The sequence below is a fragment of the Salmo salar genome, chromosome 02 (assembly GCF_965601325.2).
Source record: "Salmo salar chromosome 02, fSalSal1, whole genome shotgun sequence".
Classification (NCBI taxonomy): Eukaryota; Metazoa; Chordata; class Actinopteri; order Salmoniformes; family Salmonidae; genus Salmo; species Salmo salar.
In genome coordinates, this window is record NC_138292.1 from 24,128,475 (window position 1) to 24,153,175 (window position 24,701).

Sequence of the window (24,701 nt, forward strand, 5' to 3'; positions counted from 1 at the left end):
TTATAGAAACGTTTTAAAAGAAAAACGAAAAAAAGGAAATATCATAATTGGATAAGTCTCCACCCCACCACTTCGTCAAAGCACCTTTGACAACCATTACAGCTGTGAATAATTTTCATTAATATTCTACCAACTTTGCACAACTCTTAGGACAACATATATCTATCGTTTTTTTTCAGAATTGCTCAAGCTCATTACATTTGGTTGGGAATCATAGATGGACAGCAATATTCAAACCTTGTCTCTGATTTTGAAGCAGATTTAAGTCAGGACGGAGACTAGAGCACTCAGAAACACTCAACACCTCTTGGAAAGCCATTCTGGTGTGTATTTGGCATAAAGAATATTGTCTCGCTGGTAGAATCTTAATGAAAATGATTCACAGCTGCAATGGCTGCCAATGCTGCATCCACCAAGTGTTAACTCGGGGGTTGGAGACTAATCCAATTATGATATTTCTGTAAAAAATAAAAATAATTGAACATTTTCTATAAGTTTCTTTCACTTTCAAAATGTGGACTAGATCGTGTAGATCTGTAGGAAAAAAAATTATTTAATTCATTTTTAGATGGAAAAAGTACAAGGGGGTGTAGTTCTTCTATAGGCCCTGTATGGGCAGAATGAAAGAGATCTTGGTATAGCTTTGACAGCTCTTCCGCATTGCACTTTTAGCCTTAAACTTCTTCAGGATCAGTGGGTCCCCCACAGGACGGTTGAGCTAACGTAGGCTAATGCGATTAGCATGAGGTTGTAAGTAACAAGAACATTTCCCGGGACATAGACATATCTGATATTGGCAGAAAGCTTAAATTCTTGTTAATCGAACTGCACTGTCCAATTTACAGTGGGTATTACAGTGAAATAATACCATTCTATTGTTTGAGGAGAGTGCACAGTTATGAACTTGAAAAGTTATTAACCTCTTGGGGCTAGGTGGGACGCTAGCGTGCCACCTGTGGTGCACTCCATCAACAGCAGGTGCATTTCAAGAGCGGCAAATTTGAATCCAAATAAATGTCAAAATTCAAATTTTTCAAAAATACAACTATGTTACACCATTTGAAAGATAAACATCTCCTTAATCTAACCACGTTTTACGATTTCAAAAAGGTTTTACGGCGAAAGCATAAATTTAGAGTATGTTAGGACAGTACATTTACAAGAGTTGTGTGTAATGTTTTGTCAAGTCAAAGACAGGGTCACCAAAACCATAAAACCAGCTAAAATGATACACTAACCTTTTACAATCTCCATCAGATGACACTCCTAGGACATTATGTTAGACAATGCATGCATTTTTAGTTCTATCAAGTTCATATTTATATACAAAAACAGCGTTTTACTATGGCATTGATGTTGAGGAAATCGTTTCCCTCCAATAACCGGCAGTCAAGTCAGCGTCAGAAATTAAATAATTAAAATTAGAAAACATTGTTAAAATATTATATTGTCATTTAAAGAATTATAGATTTACATCTTTTGAACGCAATCAACTTGCCAGATTTAAAAATAACCTTACTGGGAAATCACACTTTGCAATAATCTGAGCACTGTGCCCAGAAAAATACGCGTTGCGATACAGACTAGACGTCATGTTGGGGAGATCTAAAATCGAAAATACTATGTAAATAATCCATTACCTTTGATTCTCTTCATCAGATGTCACTTCCAGGTATCACAGGTCCATAACGAATGTAGTTTTGTTCAAAAAAGCTCATCATTTATGTCCAAAAATCTCCGTCTCGTTAGCACATGATGTAAGCCAGCCGGACTTCTCGTCATGAACGAGGGGAAAAAATATATTTCCGTTCGTTCAAACATGTCAAACGTTGTATAGCATAAATCATTAGGGCCTTTTTTAACCAGAACATGAATAATATTCAAGGTGGACGAATGCATAGCCTTTTATAACGTATTGGAACGAGGGTACCCAACATGAAGTAGCGCGCCAGGTGTCTAATGGGACATCACCGTTCCATGGCTCTTGTTCGGTCAGATCTCCCTCCAGAAGACTCAAAACACTTTGTAAAGGCTGGTGACATCTAGTGGAAGCAATAGGAAGTGCCAAAATATTCCTAAACCCCTGTGTTTTTCAATGGGATAGCTTTAAAGTCAATACAACACATCAGGTATCCACTTCCTGTCAGAAAATGTCTCAGGGTTTTGCCTGCCAAATGAGTTCTGTTATACTCACAGACACCATTCAAACAGTTTTGGAAACTTTAGAGTGTTTTCTATCCATATATAATAAGTATATGCATATTCTAGTTACTGGGTAGGATTAGTAACCAGATTAAATCGGGTACATTTTTTTTATCCAGACGTGCAAATGCTGCCCCCTAGACCCAACAGGTTAATAAACAAACTAGGCACATTTGGGCAGTTTTGATACATTTTGAACAGAAATACAATGGTTCATTGGATCGGTCTAAAACTTTTCCCATACACTGCTGCCATCTAGTGGCCAAAATTACATTATGGCCTTTCTCTTGCATTTCAAAGATGATGGTACAAAAAAAATACAAAAACAGTTGTTTTTTCTTTGTATTTTCTTTTACTAGATCTAATGTGTTATACTCTCCAACATTCATTTCACATTTCCACAAACTTCAAAGTGTTTCCTTTCAAATGGTATTAAGAATATGCATATCCTTGCTTCAATGCCTGAGCTACAGGCAGTTAGATTTGGGTATGTCATTTTAGGCGAAAATTGTAAAAAAGGATCAGATCCTATCATTTATTCACATTTGTCAGATACTGTACCATGTGCAGGCCTACTTTCTTTATCATACACAAACTTTACAGTGTTGCATGTCATTGTTCATATCACGTGTGTTCATCATGTCTGCAGGAAACTGTTACTGTTTGACAAGATAATATATTATCTACATTATAATCTAAACTAAAATCTGTATTATCATACCAACCTATCTGATTCATATGACCATTATCTTTCACAGAACTAATATCTGGCGCTATCATTACAACTTCCCAAAACCCTCCAATCCTCGAGGGCAGTTCTGTCACCTTAACCTGTGATGCTTCTGGCTCCATCATCACCAGAGAGTGGATGAAGGATGGTCAGCTTCTGTCTGCTGGTGGCAACCTAATCATCTCTGAGGATAAGAGAGTGCTGTCCATAAACCCTGTGAAGAGAACAGACAGTGGAGAATACCTGTGTAGACTCTGCAACCCATTCAGCATCGCTGATGCTAAACACGGTCTCATTGTAAACTGTAAGTAGGCCTGCTCTGCTATAAGCCTGGGGTTACAATTACTGTGTTTAAACAGGTTTTTTTGCATTAAAATGTGACAGACACAGTGTGAATGCTGGATATGCAAGACATTACAGAGTAATTGGATATAAACGGTGTTTATAAACTGCGTTTATTTTCAGCGAACTTGACATGTGTAATTATTTGTATGAACATAACAAGATTCAACAACTGAGACATAAACTCTACAAGTTCCACAGACATGTGACTAACAGAAATGGAATAATGTGTCTCTGAACAAAGGGGGGGTCAAAATCAAAAGTAACAGTCAGTATCTGGTGTGGCCACCAGCTGCGTTAAGTACTGCAATGCATTTCCTCCTCATGGACCACACCAGATTTGCCAGTTCTTGTTGTGAGATGTTACCCCACTTTTCCACCAAGGCACCTGCAAGTTCCCGGACATTTCTGGGGGGAATTGCCCTAGCCCTCACCCTCTGATCCAACACGTCCCAGACATGCTTAATGGGATTGAGATCCGGGCTCTTCGCTGGCAATTGCAGAACACTGACATTCCTGTCTTGCAGGAAATCACGCACAGAACGAGCAGTATGGCTGTTGGCATTGTCATGCTGGAGGATCATGTCAGGTCTACAAGCCCTCAGTCCAGCCTCTCTAAGCCTATTGCGGACACTCTGAGCACTGATGGAGGGATTGTCCGTTCCTGGTGTATCTCGGGCAGTTGTTTTTGCCATCTTTTACCTGTCCTGCAAGTGTGATGTTCGGATGTAGCGATCCTGTGCAGGTGTTGTTACACATGGTCTGCCACTGCGAGGATGATCAGCTGTCCGTCCTGCCTGTAGAGCTGTCTTAGGCGTCTCACAGTACGGACATTGCAACTTATTGTCCTGGCCACATCTGCAGTCCTCATGCCTCCTTGCAGAATGCCTAAGGCACGTTCACACAGATGAGCCTAAGACAGATGAGCCTCTTTAGTGTCCTAAGTTTTCATAACTGTGAACTTAATTGCCTACCGTCTGTAAGCTGTTAGTGTCTTAACGATCGTTCCACAGGTGCATGTTCATTAATTGTTTATGGGTCATTGAACAATCATGGGAAACAGTGTTTAAACCCTTTACAATGAAGATCTGTGATGTTATCTTTGAAAGACAGGGTCCTGAAAAAGGGACATTTATTTTTTTGCTGAGTTTATATAACAGTTTGAGTGTGTAACTTCAAACTGATTACCAACTAACAAACACATGGCTACCTCTCATTGGAACTGGCGATCTCTGTGTTACAGATGGACCTGATGGTATGGAAATCAAGGGTCCAACTGAAATAGAAGTAGGACAGAAGTTTACATTGACCTGCTCTGCTGACTCCAACCCGCCTGCTAGTTACATCTGGATGCACAATGAGACAGAGATACCAGGACATTCACCTGAGTTCACTAAAGAGAAGAGTGAATACTCTGACAGTGGGAATTACAACTGTACAGCAACAAATGATGTCATTGGAATTAAAACATCTGTGGTCCATAAACTGTCAGTAAAAGGTAAAGTTAGTAGAAGTTTTAAAGACAATATGAACATAGTTAGTAGATAATTATGGATCTCCAACTTGCATCACATACAGTTGGCTATGTGGCTACAGGTATGTAAATATGTAACCTGCATAGTGATATATATTTCGATATCTGCTGCTGATATGCTGTGTGAGAATGTTCCATTTAGAAAACTTGATGCAAGATGATTCATTTGTATTAGTTTAGCATTTCATGCCTTTAGTTGTGTTTGTTGTGTTGTCATTGTCACCTAGATGCACTGTAATGTGCAGGACTGCTTGTTCACTGTGTGTAGCCTTTCTCTCAGCTCTGTATGGCTGTCTCTCTGGTCTCTGCAGCGGAGGGCTCTCTAACTCCAGGTCTGTCTGCTGGTGCCATTGCTGGGATTGTGATTGGAGTATTGCTGGTTGTGGGAGTGGCAGTTGGTGTTGCAGTCTACTTCATGAAGAAAAAAGGGTGAGTAAAAAAAAATACATTTTGTTGTAAGATCACTTTTCATTCTGAAATGAGACAGTTTGAAATCAGATTATTTTATTTAGTAATAAATAAAGAATGACGTTATATATCAACTTTTTGCATGAAAAGGTTTTATTGTGGAATCCATTTCACTGAAGTATATCACTTACTGTCTCCCACACCAACAGCCTGAATTGTGGGTCTGTGAATTCTTACTATCTGTCCCACATATCCTTGCTCTGTATGGCATCTTTGTCTTAAATTGATTGAGTTAGCTTTGAAATAGCTTTCATAGCTCAATGCTGATTTGTCAGACAACCAAATACTTAAAGTTCTTTAAGATACAGGACAGTAAACCAATGAAGTCTCATTTGTTTGTTGCTCAATTCTCTGTAGTATCACCCACCTGTAAATCAGTTGGTCTATTGCATAAAGCATTTGGTAACTAACCTAAGGGCCGAATCTGAGGTGGATAGTGAGGAACATTTTTGAAACAGAGTATAACAGTAGTATACATGCGCATTGAAAAACAACACAGGCCCAATAGTATCTGAAAGAGAATCAATTCTAAATGACACTGCAATTTTCTATGTGGTTAATGGTTTACTAGTCACAACCCACAGAGGGAAATCACAACTGTATTCAGTTTAAAAAGTATTAGCTTTGTGACATATCTCCCTGACCTTTGACCCTCAGGTTTATGTGTCTCTCTGACCAATAACTGAAACTAAAAAAGATTCCTAACAAACTTTAACTCATGGAACTTATAAGGTTGGAGGCCATGGAGAGAGATTTCTAAAGTTGGGTAGTCAATTATGAATTCCTAAGTTGTCACCATTTGTTTAGAGACCATTTAGTGTGATAGAGCCCTATCATAAGTTGTCTCTGTGTTTTAACTCCAAGGTATGGCTTTTCAAGTAACCAAACACACAATTCTGGAATCAGATATCCAATCATGACTTATAATAAGAGAGGGTTTCAAAATAAATAGTAATAAACAATGTGTGAAGGCTGTGGAAATGTCAATTGAAGGGCAGTTGACCATTTCCTATACGTCATTATAAACGGATAACAACCAAAGTATTGTGCCGCCGCGTGAAGACGAGATATATAGAGTATACTGTAGTTTACCTCTATGGGCTAGGCGGGACGAATTCGTCCCACCTACGTAACAGCCACTTGAAGCCTGTGGCGCGATTTTCAAAACCTTAAAAATCCTATTACTTCAATTTCTCAAACATATGACTATTTTACAGCTATTTAAAGACAAGACTCTCGTTAATCTAACCACACTGTCCGATTTCAAAAAGGCTTTACAACGAAAGCAAAACATTAGATTATGTCAGCAGAGTACCAAGCCAGAAATAATCAGACACCCATTTTTCAAGCTAGCATATAATGTCACCAAAACCCAGAAGACAGCTAAGTGCAGCACTCACCTTTGATGATCTTCATCAGATGACAACCCTAGGACATTATGTTATACAATACATGCATGTTTTGTTCAATCAAGTTCATATTTATATCAAAAACCAGCTTTTTACATTAGCATGTGACGTTCAGAACTAGCATACCCCCCGCAAACTTCCGGGGAATTCGCTAACATTTTACTAGATTACTCACGATAAACGTTCACAAAAAGCATAACAATTATTTTAAGAATTATAGATACAGACCTCCTCTATGCACTCGATATGTCCGATTTTAAAATAGCTTTTTGGTGAAAGCACATTTTGCAATATTCTAAGTACATAGCCCAGGCATCACGGGCTAGCTATTTAGACACACGGCAAGTTTAGCACTCACCATAATCATATTTACTATTATAAAAGTTTGATTACCTTTTGTTGTCTTCGTCAGAATGCACTCCCAGGACTGCTACTTCAATAACAAATGTTGATTTGGTCCAAAATAATCCATCGTTATATCCGAATAGCGGCGTTTTGTTCGTGCGTTCCAGACACTATCCGAAATGGTAAAGAAGGGTCGTGCGCATGGCGCAATTCGTGACCAAAAAATTCTAAATATTCCATTACCGTACTTCGAAGCATGTCAACCGCTGTTTAAAATCAATTTTTACGCCATTTTTCTCGTAGAAAAGCGATAATATTCCGACAGGGAATCTCCTTTTCGGCAAACAGAGGAAAAAATCACAAAGGCGGGGGCGGTCGGGTCACGCGCCTAAGCCCAGAGTCCCTTGATCGGCCACTTGAGAAAGGCGATAATGTGTTTCAGCCTGGGGCTGGGATGACGACATTCTGTTTTTTCCCGGGCTCTGAGCACCTATGGACGACGTTGGAAGTGTCACGTTAGAGCAGAGATCCTTAGTAAAAGATAGAGATGGAAAAGAAGTTCAAGAAATGGTCAGACAGGCCACTTCCTGTAAAGGAATCTCTCAGGTTTTGACCTGCCATTTGAGTTCTGTTATACTCACAGACACCATTCAAACAGTTTTAGAAACTTTAGGGTGTTTTCTATCCATATGTAATAAGTATATGCATATTCTAGTTACTGGGTAGGAGTGGTAACCAGATTAAATCGGGTATGTTTTTTATCCAGCCGTGTCAATACTGCCCCCTAGCCCTAACAGGTTAACAGTAAAATGAGTTTATAATCATTTTGACCCTCCTTGTATTTGGCTGGCAGGGCTTTTTGTCAGTGGTTGTTATGAACAAATATAATTGTACTGAATTTGTTGGCAGTTCATAACGCACTTGTCTCATCTAAATTGGGCCTAAATGTGTCTCTGCAAATAACAATAATAATTTCCCCAAAATACTGACTGTTTCCTAACTTACATTAGTTTCTTCAAGAAGGAATCCTCCATTGAAATGAGTGTTGGCAACAGTAAGTATGAGCTCTGTGTCTCACATACATTCATTGATTTAGTAAATAATGTATATGCCCACTTAATGACCTTCTGATCTCCATCCACTTCTGCTCTGTCTACTACCACTAGTAGTAAATGGATCTCCATATGTCTACACACACAACGTTGTTTCCACATCATTTCAATGAAATTACGTTGAACCAACATGGAATATATGTTGAATTGACGTCTGTGCCCAGTTGGTCTGTTCCCAGCTCTCTAAATACATAATCTCCTCTGTCTACGTGGGCAATCAATTTCTCGGGTCCTGTTCACCATAACTTTCTACACAGACACACAAAATATAAACTAACGATAACCTGCTAATGTGAAGCTTCATGCCTGTAATCTAAGGCAATACTTTCAATGAAGGTGTGTGTATAGACAATCAAAGTTGATCGCTGCTTCAGGATTGTGAAGCCTATATACTGTAAACTACAGTCCCATCTCTAACTGCTGTTTGTGTGTCATCTCAGCAGGTAAAAGCTCTGCTAATGGACGGGGACCAGGAGGAAACCAGGTACTACGAACTGTCATGTCATGCATTTAACTGTCATGTATTTCTGTTTTCATAGCTTCCATAGTACATTTGTTTATCTGAAATGGATGCAGGCTAATATGTAATACCAGTGTATACTACATCCATTATTGACAATATTGACATACTGCAGGTGCACAGATAAGCGACTGGCCTGCTTATATTCCTTTGATTCTGCCATTTTGAGTAGAAGAGCTGCACATTGAGCTACCTGTACTGTATTATAGCTTGTCTGGCTATCAGAGATCCTGATCAGAATAGTAAATATCAGCGTTGTGTAAGACTGAAGAGAATACTGTAATGACTCTTTTATCTGTATATATCAACGATGTCGCTCTTGCTGCGGGTGATTCCCTGATCCACCTCTAAGCAGACGACACCATTCTGTATACATCTGGCCCTTCTTTGGACACTGTGTTAACAAACCTCCAAACGAGCTTCAATGCCATACAACACTCCTTCCGTGGCCTCCAACTGCTCTTAAATGCAAGTAAAACTAAATGCATGCTCTCCAACCGATCGCTGCCCGCACCCGCCCGCCCGACTAGCATCACTACTCTCGATGGTTCTGACTTAGATTATGTGGACAACTACAAATACATATTCGTCGCCAGACCCACTGGCTCCAGGTCATCTATAAGTCTTTGCTAGGTAAAGCGCCGCCTTATCTCAGCTCACTGGTCACGATAACAACACCCACCCGTAACACGCGCTCCAGCAGGTATATCTCACTGGTCATCCCCAATGCCAACACCTCCTTTGGCCGCCTTTCCTTCCAGTTCTCTGCTGCCAATGACTGGAACGAATTGAAAAAATTGCTGAAGCTGGAGACTTATATTTCCCTCGCTAACTTTAAGAATATGTTTTTGTTTCAGTCTCCATCTCCACTAACTGAAGCTAATTGTATGGATTTTTTCCCTAATAATAATGTAAAATTAACATCTGCACAGAAAGACTCATGTGAAGTCCAAATTACAGAGGAGGAACTTCTTGATGCAATTAAAGCCTTTATTAAGGCTGGAAAAACTCCAGGGCTGGATGGCATACCAGTGGAAGTATAAGAAACTTTTTTTGATATTCTCAGAGGATCATTATTAGCATGTTTTAACCACTCCTATATAAATGGTAGATTATCAGACACGCAACTAGAAGGTCTGATATCATTATTACTGAAACAGGACCCAAGTGGTGTATATAAAGATCCAGTCCATTTAAAATAGTGGAGGCCTCTTACACTTCAGTGTTGTGATGCAAAATTCCTAGCAAAATGCTTGGCAGTTACAATTAAAAAAGTATTGTCAGATATTATTCATCCTAATCAGACAGGTTTTTTACATGGACGATACATTGGAGATAATATAAGACAAGTACTGGAAACAGTAGAGTACTATGATATATCGGGGACATCAGGCCTGGTTTTCATATCTGATTTTGAAAAGGCTTTTGATAAAGTACAACTGGAGTTTATATCTAAATGCCTAGAAAATTTCAATTTTGGGGAATCTTTTATAAAATGGGTTAAAGTTATGTATAGTAACCCTAGGTGTAAAATAGTAAATAATGGCTACATCTCAGAAAGTTTTAAACTATCTAGAGGAGTAAAACAAGGTTGTCCAAAATCAGCATATCTATTTATTATTGCCATCGAAATGTTAGCTGTTAAAATTAGATCCAACAATAATATTTAGGGATTAGAAATCTGTGGTTTAAAATCTAAGGTGTCATTGTACGCTGATGATTCATGTTTTCTTTTAAAACCACAATTAGAATCTCTCCACGGCCTCATAGAGGATCTAGATACTTTTGCTATCCTCTCTGGATTAAAACCAAATTATGATAAGTGATATTATTATGATATTACGTATTGGATCACAAAAAAATGCTAATTTTACATTACCGTGTAATTTACCAATTAAATGGTCTGAAGGAGGTGTGGACATACTCGGTATACAAATCCCAAAAGAAAGAAATGATCTCACTCCAATAAATGTTTATAGAAAGTTAGCAAAAATAGATAAGATCTTGCTACCATGGAAAGGAAAATACCTGTCTATTTGTGGAAAAATCACCCTGATAAACTCTTTAATCATATCACAGTTTACCTATTTGCTTATGGTTTTGCCTACACCTGCTTTTTAAATTATATGAACAAAAAATATTCAATTTTATTTGGAATGGCAAGCCAGACAAAATTAAAAAGGCCTATTTATATAATGAACATGAATTCGGAGGGCAGAAATTATTAAATATTAAAGCATTAGACCTCTCACTAAAGGCATCAGTCATACAAAAGTTATACTTAAATCCAAACTTGTTCTCTAGTAAATTGGTAGGAATGTCTCATCCTATGTTCAAGAATGGCCTTTTTCCCTTTATTCAGATTACAACTGCTCACTTTTGGTTGTTTGAAAAGGAAATAATCTCCCAAATATCATTATTTTTTAAACAAGCTTTAGAAAGTTGGTTGCAATTTCAGTTTAATCCACCTGAAAAGACAGAACAAATAATACAACAAATATTGTGGTTAAACTCAAATATACTAATTGATATAAAAAAAAACGTATTCCTGGAAGAAATTTTTAAAAAATGTATAATTTTTGTGAATGATATAAATAGGACTGGTGGAGTTATGTCACACATACAGCTAACACAGACATGGAAATGTCTGCTCTACAACCAATTAATTGCAGCATTACCACAAAAATGGAAGAGGCAAGTAGAAGGGGAAAAAAGTAAGGAACTTGTATGTCGGCCCTGCATTAAAGAACATAAATGGTTAAAGTAAAGTGTGATAAATAAAAACGTATAACAATTTCATTTAAGGACCAAAAACTGACATCTGTGCCATATAAATTGCAAAATAGTTGGGAAGAGATTTCCGATGTACCCATTCCATGGCGCATGGTTTATGAATTGATACGCAAAACAATGCAGGGTTCAAAACTTCGAATTTTTCAATTTAAATTACTATACAAAATTCTTGCAACCAATAGAATGTTATATATATGGCGGATACAATCTTCCCAGCTCTGCAGATTTTGCTGTGAGGAGGCAGAGTCATTAGATCATTTATTTTGGTATTGTCCATATGTAGCTTGATTTTGGTCACAGGTCCAGGAATGGCTGAAGAATTGCAATATTTGCCTAGAACTAACGCTGCTGATAGCAATACTGGGTGATTTGAAAAGCAATAGTCAATCAATCAATAATATAATAATTATTTTAGTAAGAAAAAATATTTGTAATTTACGATCTGTAGAAGCTATGAGAATAGAAAGGTTCAGTACTTTTGTGAAGCATCACAGCACAGGTGAAAAATATATGGCAAATAGAAATCCAAAATGGATGGTGTTAAGATATAGATGGGAGGGGTTGACTGGAGCTGAAGGGTGGGACTAATAACAAGATAACCAATGTGAAACATACAGGGTCTGTAAAATGTATATATGTTTCGACATTTTGTGAAATAGCATAGTTACAAATAGAAATCAAACTGGTTGGACATCAGAAATAGAGTAAGGACTAAAACAAACAAAATATAACTATTGTAAAATAGATTGTGTCTGTAAAATGTGTATAAGATGTATAAACTGAAGATAGAAGCCCAAGTTTTATTGTTTATTAGTTTAGGGGAATAATAAAGGTATATTCTAAAAAAAAGTATGTATATCTATATAGGTATGTGTATGTATATTTGTGTATATGTATGCATATGTGTATGTACGTGTATGTATATGGATATATATATATTTACCCCAAAAATATATGGGGGATTGGAAATGATGCAAACAATTACATTGAAGGAAGAAACAATCTTTCCACAATATTAAGCTGATCCACCCCTAGATTTTCTATTTTTTTAATAATAAAAAAAAGCAACAGTCTGGCCTTTGACCAGGTTTATAACCTCATGTCATTATTGTGATGAGTACACTTCCAGGCAGGGGCAGTATGCGTGGACTGTTTACTGTAAGGCTGAGGGACTTTGCTCCAGGAAGAGAATATTTTATTGAGCTTACACACCTTTTATTGTGAAGTATTTAAAATAGATACAACGGTTTCCTCGGCCACTCAGTTAAGACAAATGTATTTCTGTCATGTGCCACGAGTACTAATGTGTCCATTTGGCTACAATTTATTCTCCCTGAAACTCAACCGAAAGAAATATGAAAGATATGTGGAACTGTCTTTGTAATCAACAACACTGACCTCTTTAAAGATAACAATAGAAACACGCCAACCTGTTCATAATGAACTAGTCTGGTAACTGGTTCACTAGCTTTGTGACACACCTTCACTCCTGGCATACAAGGCTAGTAACGACCACACAGTTTGAGATGATGTAACAAGCTCCCTGCCCTCAAGAATTTGTACACGAAATAACCAAAAGCAAGTTGACTGAACTAACTCTGTTTGTAATTTTCCACCGCTCTGGTGCTTATAGCTCTAGATGTCAGGCAATATTTTTGTTTTCTTGTCAGGTCATGGTCAGGACTTCACTAGGACATGTCTCTCCTCTCTCCTCCTAGGAGCTGAACTATGCAGACATCACGCAATTCCAGAAGAGGGACGGTGGGTCAGTTCAGCTGGGGAACCTGGGTACTTCCTCCACAGAGTATGCTCAGGTCCGAGTCAACAACCGGCCTGGTCAGCCTGCCAAACCGCCCACCTACGAAGCCCACCAATCCCAGCATCCCCAGGTGAAAAAGCCTGTCCTTAAGCCTGCCCCCGATGCTGCATCCACCATCTACTCAGACGTTCGAAGGAACTGAACACGCCTCCCTGTCAATCATCTGGACCAGTTGGGGTCAGTCAGGGCGACCAGGCCTGTTCAGACATGGTCAATGAAGCCCCACAACCTTCTCTTTGTCTATGTGCCAACAAAACTTTTATTCTAATACTTTATCCTTTATTAGGCCTTACAGATCCTTGAACAAACTAAAATGTCAGTTAACCCTTTAGCCATTATCAATTCATTGGGTGTTCATCTGTTTTATAATTTGTACTCAACTAATAGTAAATGTCATAATAGATCATCAGATCATGATGGATAGTGAATATTTGTATAGACAGAAAATATACAGCTACATACATAATGTGCCATTAACCCTCTAGAGCGGGGATCAACTAGATTCAGCCACGGGCCGCAAGAAGCCCAAACAGATATAATGTTTGACTAAAACACAATCATTTCAAACCTTGCTTACATCTGTATACAATCATGTGTCTCTCTATTATGTGTGGGAATACTTGGGAACAGATTTCTTAAATTGAAATTACTTGGAGCTGATTTCCTGGTGTTTTTCCAGTCTTTTATGTCCACCAATGAAGAAAATAATAAAAATAAGAAATTAGCTTGGGGGGCCAACTAAGACCACCCATGGGCCACCCTACTAAACTAACACATGGAATTGTTTTAAGATGGTCATACCAAGGATCATTTTAGATGTTTGATTTTGAATTTTAAGACCCCTTAAAGATAGTTTCTCTTACTGCTATTTTCAGTTCCCATACATACTGTTGAGGTAACTGGAGGCCTATTATACCACAAATTGGGAAAATCATTAGCATGCATCCCATGGTTTAGCAGAATAGCAACATAGAGGAACACCATCTCTCAGGGTGACGTGGGTACCATTGCCCTGGTCATTTGCATTTACCGTTTGTACTGTTAGATATCATAAAAGGGAAATGAAAAAACCCTGTGTGCAGTATGTGTAAAGGATTGATCCTATGTTTGTTTTGTTTATTAGCAATAGATGGCTCTCACAGTTGCTTTGTTTCTCTGGTTATCTTTTTTGAGTGTACAGGATGTACATTCAGGAATTATTTTTATGAATATTTTCCCTATGGCTATTTGATTACAAAAACACCAATAATAATATAGGAATTAAAGATACTATATTACTTATTATTTCTGACTATCTTCTCTGTAAATTGAAAGGTTCAGTACCAGACACATCTATCATAGAACGAGCTGTCTTGTTGTTTGTGGACAACATAGTCCCAACCAGGTAATGGGAAGTTATTAAACACTGCACTACTCCTTTAGCTTTAATAATGAAGCTGTATTTATTATTTGGGACATTTTCTACAATGATGCTTGTACCTCAAACTTATTATCAATAACATATATTACTATTTTTTGTATGTTTAAATTATTAAATTAACGTACAATGTGTGAGAAAGCAGGCTTGACTTACCATGAGATGATGACTATGATCATCTGTATGATTGCCAGCTTTATTCTGGTTTATTGTGGTTCCAATCATATTTGTTTTTTGAGAATTCACCTATGTTTGAGTCATTATGTATTTTGAAGCAAAAATAGAAGTGTCTGTATGCTTAAGAATTGTTTATTTAATGTCAAATGTACTGTACTGTCACGTTGGCATGAAGAGATTCAGGAGACAGACGCAGGAATGTGTAATACTGGGTTTTATTAAGCCCTAATTTACGGCGTGCCGTGTTAAGGGCACGAGGACAAAGACCAAACAAACACGTAACAAAACACACAGGGTAGAAACCCCAAACAAAAGAACGAGGAGTACCTCAAATAAATACACACGCGCACAATGATTAACACACAGGATGAGACCCGTAATCATCTGTGCAATCCACAAGGACATGAAAGCCCAAAATACACAGCACAGGTACTCACACGCACCAACGGACATTGGAACAATTATCGATAAGACCATGGAAACCAAAGGGCACATATATACAAATACTAATCAGTGAGAATACGGGACAGGTGTGCGTGATGAAAGTTCCAGAGGCATCCGTGACATGTACATGATTTAGTGCCATGTCTACTCTCAAACCAAACATTCCGGTCTATCTACTACCAAACAAATCATAGAGTTGTTATTTACTAACACAGGGAAAGGCACAGCATGTGTAATGCTATACTCCAACTTCAAAGGCCCTCTCATTAAACCCTTTCAATATACTTAGTAGTTCATTTACACTCATGAATCCTGTGTGGCTCAGTTGGTAGAGCATGGTGTTTGCAACGCCAGGGTTGTGGGTTCGATTCCCACGGGGGACCAGTACGGAAAAAAATGTATGAAATGAAATGTATGCATTCACTGCTGTAAGTCACTCTGGATAAGAGTGTCTGCTAAATGACTAAAATGTAAATGAATCCATTGGTTCCTATGATGTTAGTGTGTCATTGAAGTTTTACTTTTCCACCTATTGACTGCTACTGTACATGATTATTCTGCATAATGAATTTTAAACTTGTCTGCCTTTAAAAAAAGAGTAATTCAACTATTTATTTTGACATAATTGCGCTTTTATGGAAGAATTCGTTTTTCTGCCAATAAATTATATTTGCTGTAACATGGCCAAAGTGTCTGTATTGGAGTGGCAGGGAATAAGAACATGGGGTTCTGTTTTCAAATTGCTGTGTAGTACAGAAAAAGTACATCTGAGACAAGCTATTTGGGGTTTAAATGGTTTGTACTAAAGAATATATCAGTAACATATTCTCAATTTTAATAATGAACTGTAATGAATGAGGTCCACGTATAATGTTAAAACACTTCTCTCTTTTAACAATGTCATATTTTTGTAACGTCCTAGTTGAATATTTTAAAGCACGTCTCTCTTTTAAAGGGCAATTCCTCCACTGTTCAGTCTTATATTCATTATCTCCAGCACCAAACAAATGTCAACATATGTGAAAATCCATGAAAGGTCCTGAAAAATTATTCTTTGTGACATCACTAAGGAGGATTAAAAGTAAAAAAAAGCATCTTATATGGTGAGCTACCGAGTGACTAGGACAGGCAAGCCCCATACTGTTGTGGAGGACTTAATTCTTCCTGCTTGCGTGGATATCGCTGGGACAATGCTGGGGGAAAGGGACAAAAAAACTATACAGACAATGCCTCCATCAAACAACACTGTTTCACGACACATCAGTGACATGATAGAAGATGTTTTGAAACAATTAAAAGCCAGTGAATTTTATGCGTTACAGCTGGATGAGTCAACAGACATGGCAGGCCTGGCACAGCTCCTGGTATATGTCCGTTAGGTTTATGGTGGGTCAATTAAGGAAGGCATCCTCTTGTGCAAACCACTAGAAACCAGGACAACAGGAGATTATATTTTTAAAGTACTGGACAGCTTTGTGACATCAAATGTACTTTGGTGGTCAAGATGTGTTGGTATCTGTACTGATGCCGCAAAAGCCATGACAGGGAGACATTGTGGAGTGGTAACACGCATGCAAGCAGTTGCTCCCGATGCCACTTGGATACACTGCAGCATCCACCGAGAGGCTCTTGCTGCCAAGGGAATGCCTGACAGCTTGAAAGATGTTTTCGACACTGAAATGTGAAAATGGTTAACTTTGTTAAAGCAAGGCCCCTGAACTCTTGTGTATTTTCTGCACTCTACAGTGATATGGGCAGCGACCATGTAACGCTTTTACAACATACAGAAGTGCGCTGGTTATCAAGGTGCAAAGTATTGACACTTTTTTTTATTGAGAGACGAGCTTAAAGTTTTCTTTATTGACCATCATTTTCCCTTGTCTGACCACTTGCATGATGACGAGTTTCTTCCACGACTGGCCTATCTGGGTGATGTTTTTTCTCGCCTGAATGATCTGAATATAGGATTACAGGGACTCTCAGGGACAACTATATTCAATGTGTGGGACAAAATTGAGGCTATGATTAAGAAGTTGGAGCTCTTCTCTGTCTGCATTAACAAGGACAACACACGGGTCTTTGCATCATTGTATCACGTTTTAAGGTACGACCCAGATGCAGACAGGGTTGAAGAAACAAAAGTGTATTCCTACAACAGGGGCAGGCAAACAACAGGTCAAGCCAGGCAGGGGTCAATAATCCAGAGATGGCGTAAAGGTACAGGATGGCAGACAGGCTCAGGGTCAAGTCAGGCAGAGGTTAGTAATCCGGAGTAGTAGGGGGACTGTACAGGACAACAGGCATGCTCAGGGTCAGGGCAGGCAGAACAGTCAACCGGGAAAACAAGAAAACAAGGGCAAGACACAGGCAGGAGCAGGGGAACAAAACGCTGGTAGGTTCTACGAACAAAACTAACTGGCAACAGACAAACAGAGAACACAGGTATAAATGCACAGGGTATAATGGGGAAGATGAGCGACACCTGGAGGGGGTGGAGACAAGAACAAAGACAGGTGAAACAGATCAGGGAGTGTATGATTTTTGTGTGCAAATGAACTCAAGCTTACGGACAATGTCAAATGTTATATAGCCATGCACCTGAGTGAGTTGGGTACGCAATTACGCAGGTACGTTCCCAAAATGGATGACACAAACAACTGGATTCGTTATCCCTTTCATGCCCTGCTTCCAGTCCACTTACCGATATCTGAACAAGAGAGCCTCATCGAAACAAGCGGTTCTGTGAAAATTTAATTTAATCAGAAGCCACTGCCAGATTTCTGGATTGGGCTGCGCTCAGAGTATCCTGCCTTGGCAAATTGCGCTGTTAAGTCACTGATGCCCTTTGCAATCACGTACCTATGTGAGAGTGAATTCTCGGCCCTCACTAGCATGAAACTAAATACAGGCACAGACTGTGTGTGGAAAATGATTTAAGACTGAGACTCTCTTCAATACAACCCAGCATTGCAGAGTTATGTGCATCCTTTCAAGCACACCCTTCTCATTAACCTGTTGTGAGTTATTCACAATTGTCGATGAACAAATAAGGTTTTATATATAAGATGGTTAAATGAAGAGCAAAATTATTGATAATTATTATATTATTATTTGTGCCCTGGTCCTATAATAGCTCTTCGTCACTTCCCACGAGCCGGGTTGTGACAAAAACTCACACTCATTCTTATGTTTAATAAATGTATCATATAGTGTGTGTGTGTGTGTGTGGCAGGCTTACGATGATGGCAAAAAACAACATTTGAGAGTGCGCTGACCCTGGTGCTAGAGGGGGTACGCAGCTGGAGGTTGAATGTTTGAAGGGGTACGGGACTATAAAAGGTTTGGGAACCACTGCCCTAGAGGCACCACTTCATCCAATGAGAGCTTTGGAGATTATTTCACAAGTGCAAAACAACAAACTTTCATGCCATACTTAAAACCAATAATACAGTGGCACAGGAAGAATAAGCAATATTGTCATACTGTACAGTGCTCTACCTGTGACATCACACAAGGAGACTGTGAATCAAACTGTATAACCATATGAAATTTGTAAAACAGTTGGTGAAGTAGAATTTCCATGATAGACAGTGAATAATCTAGATATATACTGCATGTGATGCTGATCTCCCCTGAGGATATTGCACTGTCATTTTTTTGCTTCAGATCTGCTTTCAGAAGGCCAAATTTCATAATGTGTTTCAGCAGTGTGTAACCGTTTGCGAAACTATTTGTGGCTTTTCTTGAGAAGAGACAAAAGCAACATTCTTGACCAAATATACACGTTACCTTTATTTCAGACCCATAGACTGCAGTTACTGAACGTGTAGTTAAGAAATGATTAGCAACAAATGCTAAGAAAATTCTAAGGTCTCTCGTTCTATCAATAACTCATGTAGTATTCATGCTATCCTAAAGGAGAGAGAGAGAGAGAGAGAGAGAGAAGAGAGAGAGAGAGAGAGAGAGAGAGAGAGAGAGAGAGGAATATGGATTCAAAGCCCATAAAAGGCAAATGTTGTGTAAACAACAGTCACTGCCAGGAATAATGCAGCATTGCAGCCCTTTTACAATGTGCTGGTAAATTGCAACATGTATCGTGATAGGACCTAGCCCCATGTCCATTCCTCCTGTTGCTTTACATGTCAACCTTTACTCTTTGGAGTCATATTTATGTGCTCCATAAAGACTAGAGTGGCATAGCAACCACTTTAGTTTTAGTCCATGGTGCAGTCAGGTGAGATGGTCATACCTGCAGAAACACCAGATCAGATCACATCAACTTGGGCTCCCAAGTGGTGCAGTGGTGTAAGGCACTGCATCTCAGTGCTTGAGGTGTCACTACAGACACCTTGGTTTGAATCCAGGCTGTATCACAATCGGCTGTGATTGGGAGTCCCATTGGGTGGCACACAATTGACCCAGTGTCGTCCGGGTTTGGCCGGTGTAGACCGTCATTGTTAATAAGATTTTGTTCTTAACTGACTTGCCTAGTTAAATAAAGGTTAAATAAAAAGATCAGACACACCTTATTCGTCTTCACAGTGATGCTGACCTTGTCCCCAGGCTATTGCGCAGTGGGCACGAGATTACAGTGACGTTAACTTCCAGTCAGTTTAGTCACTGACTACCGCAGCTGTGCTAACCTGTTAGGGCTAGGGGGCAGTATTGACACGGCTGGATAAAAAACATACCCGATTTAATGTGGTTACCACTCCTACCCAGTAACTAGAATATGCATATACTTATTACATATGGATAGAAAACATCCTAAAGTTTCTAAAACTGTTTGAATGGTGTCTGTGAGTATAACAGAACTCAAATGGCAGGTCAAAACCTGAGAGATTCCTTTACAGGAAGTGGCCTGTCTGACCATTTCTTGAACTTCTTTTCCATCTCTATCTTTTACTAAGGATCTCTGCTCTAACGTGACACTTCCTACGTCGTCCATAGGCGCTCAGAGCCCGGGAAAAACCTGAATGTCGTCATCCCAGCCCCAGGCTGAAACACATTATCGCCTTTCTCAAGTGGCCGATCAAGGGACTCTGGGCTTAGGCACGTGACCTGACCGCCCCCGTCTTTGTGATTTTTTCCTCTGTTTGCCGAAAAGGAGATTCCCGGTCGGAATATTATCGCTTTTCTACGAGAAAAATGGCATAAAAATTGATTTTAAACAGCGGTTGACATGCTTCGAAGTACGGTAATGGAATATTTTGAATTTTTTGGTCACGAATTGCACCATGCGCGCGACCCTTCTTTACCATTTCGGATAGTGTCTGGAACGCACGAACAAAACGCCGCTATTCGGATATAACGATGGATTATTTTGGACCAAACCAACATTTGTTATTGTAGTAGCAGTCCTGGGAGTGCATTCTGACGAAGACAACAAAAGGTAATCAAACTTTTATAATAGTAAATATGATTATGGTGAGTGCTAAACTTGCCGGGTGTCTAAATAGCTAGCCCGTGATGCCTGGGCTATGTACTTAGAATATTGCAAAATGTGCTTTCACCAAAAAGCTATTTTAAAATCGGACATATCGAGTGCATAGAGGAGGTCTGTATCTATAATTCTTAAAATAATTGTTATGCTTTTTGTGAACGTTTATCGTGAGTAATTTAGTAAAATGTTAGCGAATTCCCCGGAAGTTTGCGGGGGGTATGCTAGTTCTGAACGTCACATGCTAATGTAAAAAGCTGTTTTTTGATATAAATATGAACTTGATTGAACAAAACATGCATGTATTGTATAACATAATGTCCTAGGGTTGTCATCTGATGAAGATCATCAAAGGTTAGTGCTGCATTTAGCTGTCTTCTGGGTTTTTGTGACATTATATGCTAGCTTGAAAAATGGGTGTCTGATTATTTCTGGCTTGGTACTCTGCTGACATAATCTAATGTTTTGCTTTCGTTGTAAAGCCTTTTTGAAATCGGACAGTGTGGTTAGATTAACGAGAGTCTTGTCTTTAAATAGCTGTAAAATAGTCATATGTTTGAGAAATTGAAGTAATAGGATTTTTAAGGTTTTGAAAATCGCGCCACAGGCTTCAAGTGGCTGTTACGTAGGTGGGACGAATTCGTCCCGCCTAGCCCAGAGAGGCTAAGAGGCCAGGGAACTTGACTTTGACACTGTTATCCACAGGGATATCATACACAAACCACAGGCATTGACTACAGGGTAGTGTGCAGGCTTTTGTTCCAGTTCAGCTCTAACACACATGATTCAATATAATCAAACAAATCAAAGTTTATTCGTCATGTGTGCTGAATACAGCAGGTGTAGACCTTACAGTGAAATGCTTACAAGCTTTAACCAACAGTGCAATTTCAAAAAAAAAAAAAGGTTTTAGGTGAACAATAGGTAAGTAAGGAAATAAAAACAACAGTAAAAAGACAGTGAAAAATAACAGTAGTGAGGCTATATACAGTAGCGAGGTTATAACAGCAGCAAGGCTATATACAGGCACCGGTTAGTCGGGCTGATTGAGGTAGTATGTACATGTAGATATGGTTAAAGTGACTATGCATATATGATAAACAGAGAGCCATCAATTACTGATTAATCAACTGAAACATTCGCTTTGTGGCAACAGGACATTGTGGAATCAGTAGCAGTCATGAAGTGATGAGGCAAGAGAGGAAGGCATTTCACCAAAATTTGAACTCACATACTAGTTTTGAAGTCATCATTTAAACCAGCCCACTCTCTGAGGTAACAAGTCATCATTTAAACCAGTCCACTCTCCGAGGTAACGAGGCATCATTTAAACAGCCCACTCTTTAAGGTAACAAGTAATAAACACATAATCGATTAACAACCTGGAATCTTTAGTCAATGTTTCTCAGCACAAGAGGCATGTATAAAGAATCAAATCAAATGAAATGTATTTATAAAGCCCTTCTTACATCAGCTGATATCTCAAAAACCCAGCCTAAAACCCCAAACAGCAAGCAATACAGGTGTAGAAGCACAGTGGCTAGGAAAAACTTCCTAGAAAGGCCAGAACCTAGGAAGAAACCTAGAGAGGAACCAGGCTATGAGGGGTGGCCAGTCCTCTTCTGGCTGTGCCAGGTGGAGATTATAACAGAACATGGCCAAGATGTTCAAATGTTCAAAGATGACCAGCATGGTCAAATAATAATAATCACAGTGGTTGTTGAGGGTGCAACAGGTCAGCACCTCAGGAGTAAATGTCAGTTGGCTTTTCATAGCGATCATTGAGAGTATCTCTACCGCTCCTGCTGTCTCTAGAGAGTTGAAAACAGCAGGTCTGGGACAGGTAGCACGTCTGATGAACAGGTCAAACAGTTGAAACTGGAGTTGAACAGTTGAAACTGGAGCAGCAGCACGGCCAGGTGGACTGGGGACAGCAAGGAGTCATCAGGCCAGGTAGTCCTGAGGCATGGTCCTAGGGCTCAGGTCCTCCGAGAGAGAGAAAGAACGAAAGAACGAAAGAACGAAAGAAAGAAAGAAAGAAAGAAAGAAAGAAAGAAAGAAAGAAAGAAAGAAAGAAAGAAAGAAGAAAGAAGAAGAAAGAAAGAAAGAAAGAAAGAAAGAAAGAAAGAAAGAGAGAATTAGAGAGAGCATACTTAAATTCACACAGGACATCGGATAAGACAGGAGAAATACTCCAGATATAACAGACTGACCCTAGCCCCCCGACACATAAACTACTGCAGCATAAATACTGGAGGCTGAGACAGGGGTAGGTCGGGAGACACTGTGGCCCCATCCGACGATACCCCCGGACAGGGCCAAACAGGCAGGATATAACCCCACCCACTTTGCCAAATTACAGCCCCCACACCACTAGAGGGATATCTTCACCAACTTACCATCCTGAAACAAGGCTGAGTATAGGGGGGGGACCAACCCAGACAAGAAGATCACGTCAGTGACTCAACCCACTCAAGTGACGCACCCCTCCTAGGGATGGCATGGAAGAGCACCAGTAAGCCAGTGGCAGAGAATCCCAGTGGAGAGAGGGGAACCGGCCAGGCAGAGACCGCAAGGGCAGCCATTTGCAGCCATCCACTTCCTTATGTCTGAAACACAGGCTTCCAGCGAGGGCAATTTTGGGGCTTCACCATGTTTCATCAAAATCTACAGCTGTGTATCGTCCGCATAGCAATGAAAGTTAACATTATGTTTCCGAATGACATCACCAAGAGGTAAAATATATAGTGAAAACAATAGTGGTCCTAAAACGGAACCTTGAGGAACACCAAAATTTACAGTTGATTTGTCAGAGGACAAATCATCCACAGAGACAAACTGATATCTTTCCGACAGATAAGATCTAAACCAGGCCAGAGCTTGTCCGTGTAGACCAATTTAGGTTTCCAATCTCTCCAAAAGAATGTAGTGATCGATGGTCTCTAAAGCAGCACTAAGGTCTAGGAGCACGAGGACAGATGCAGAGCCTTGGTCTGAAGCCATTAAAAGGTCATTTGCCACCTTCACAAGTGCAGTCTCAGTGCTATGATGGGGTCTAAAACCAGACTGAAGCTTTTCGTATACTTTGTTTGTCTTCAGGAAGGCAGTGAGTTGCTGCGCAACAGCTTTTTCTAAAATATTTGAGTTATATTGGTACACATCCGGTGGATAGAGAGCCGTTTATTATGTTCAACATAGGAGGGCCAAGCACAGGAAGCAGCTCTTTCAGTAGTTTAGTTGGAATAGGGTCCAGTATGCAGCTTGAAGGTTTAGAGGCCATGAATATTTTCATCATTGTGTCAAGAGATATAGTACTAAAACACTTGAGTGTCTCCCTTGATCCTAGGTCCTGGCAGAGTTGTGCAGCCTCCGGACAACTGAGCTTTGGAGGAATACGCAGATTTAAAGAGGAGTCCGTAATTTGCTTTCTAATGATCATGATCTTTTCCTCAAAGAAGTTAATGAATTTATCACTGCTGAAGTGAAAGCCATCCTCTTTTGGGGAATGCTGCTTTTTAGTTAGCTTTGCGACAGTATCAAAAATACATTTGGGATGGTTCTTATTTTCCTCAATTAAGTTGGAAAAATAGAATGATCGAGCAGCAGTGAGGGCTCTTCGATACTGCATGGTACTATCTTTCCAAGCTAGTCAGAAGACTTCCAGTTTGGTGTGGTGCCATTTCCGTTCCAATTTTCTGGAAGCTTGCTTCAGAGCTCGGGTGTTTTCTGTATACCAGGGAGCTAGTTTCTTATGACAAATATTTTTTGGTTTTAGGTTGCGACTGCATCTAGGGTATTGCGCAAGGTTAAATTGAGTTCCTCAGGTAGGTGGTTAACTGATTTTTGTACTCTGATGTCCTTGGGTAAGCGGAGGGAGTCTGGAAGGGCATCTAGGAATCGTTGGGTTGTCCGAGAATTTATAGCACGAATTTCGATGATCCTTGGTTGG

The 24,701-nt window shown here is 39.5% G+C and overlaps 1 protein-coding gene across 1 annotated transcript in view; it reads left to right on the top strand.

Moving 5' to 3' along the window:
- Positions 1–15,995, top strand: part of LOC106578688 (cell adhesion molecule CEACAM1) — a 34,418-nt gene extending 18,423 nt beyond the window's left edge. Inside the window, exons 6-11 of the mRNA XM_082961084.1 lie at positions 2,961–3,236; positions 4,518–4,772; positions 5,120–5,237; positions 8,041–8,084; positions 8,583–8,626; positions 13,174–15,995. Of these exons, the coding sequence (XP_082817210.1) occupies positions 2,961–3,236; positions 4,518–4,772; positions 5,120–5,237; positions 8,041–8,084; positions 8,583–8,626; positions 13,174–13,416 (980 nt within the window). The 3' untranslated portion in view covers positions 13,417–15,995. The remainder of the gene's footprint in view (positions 1–2,960; positions 3,237–4,517; positions 4,773–5,119; positions 5,238–8,040; positions 8,085–8,582; positions 8,627–13,173) is intronic.
- Positions 15,996–24,701: the final 8,706 nt, after the last annotated feature.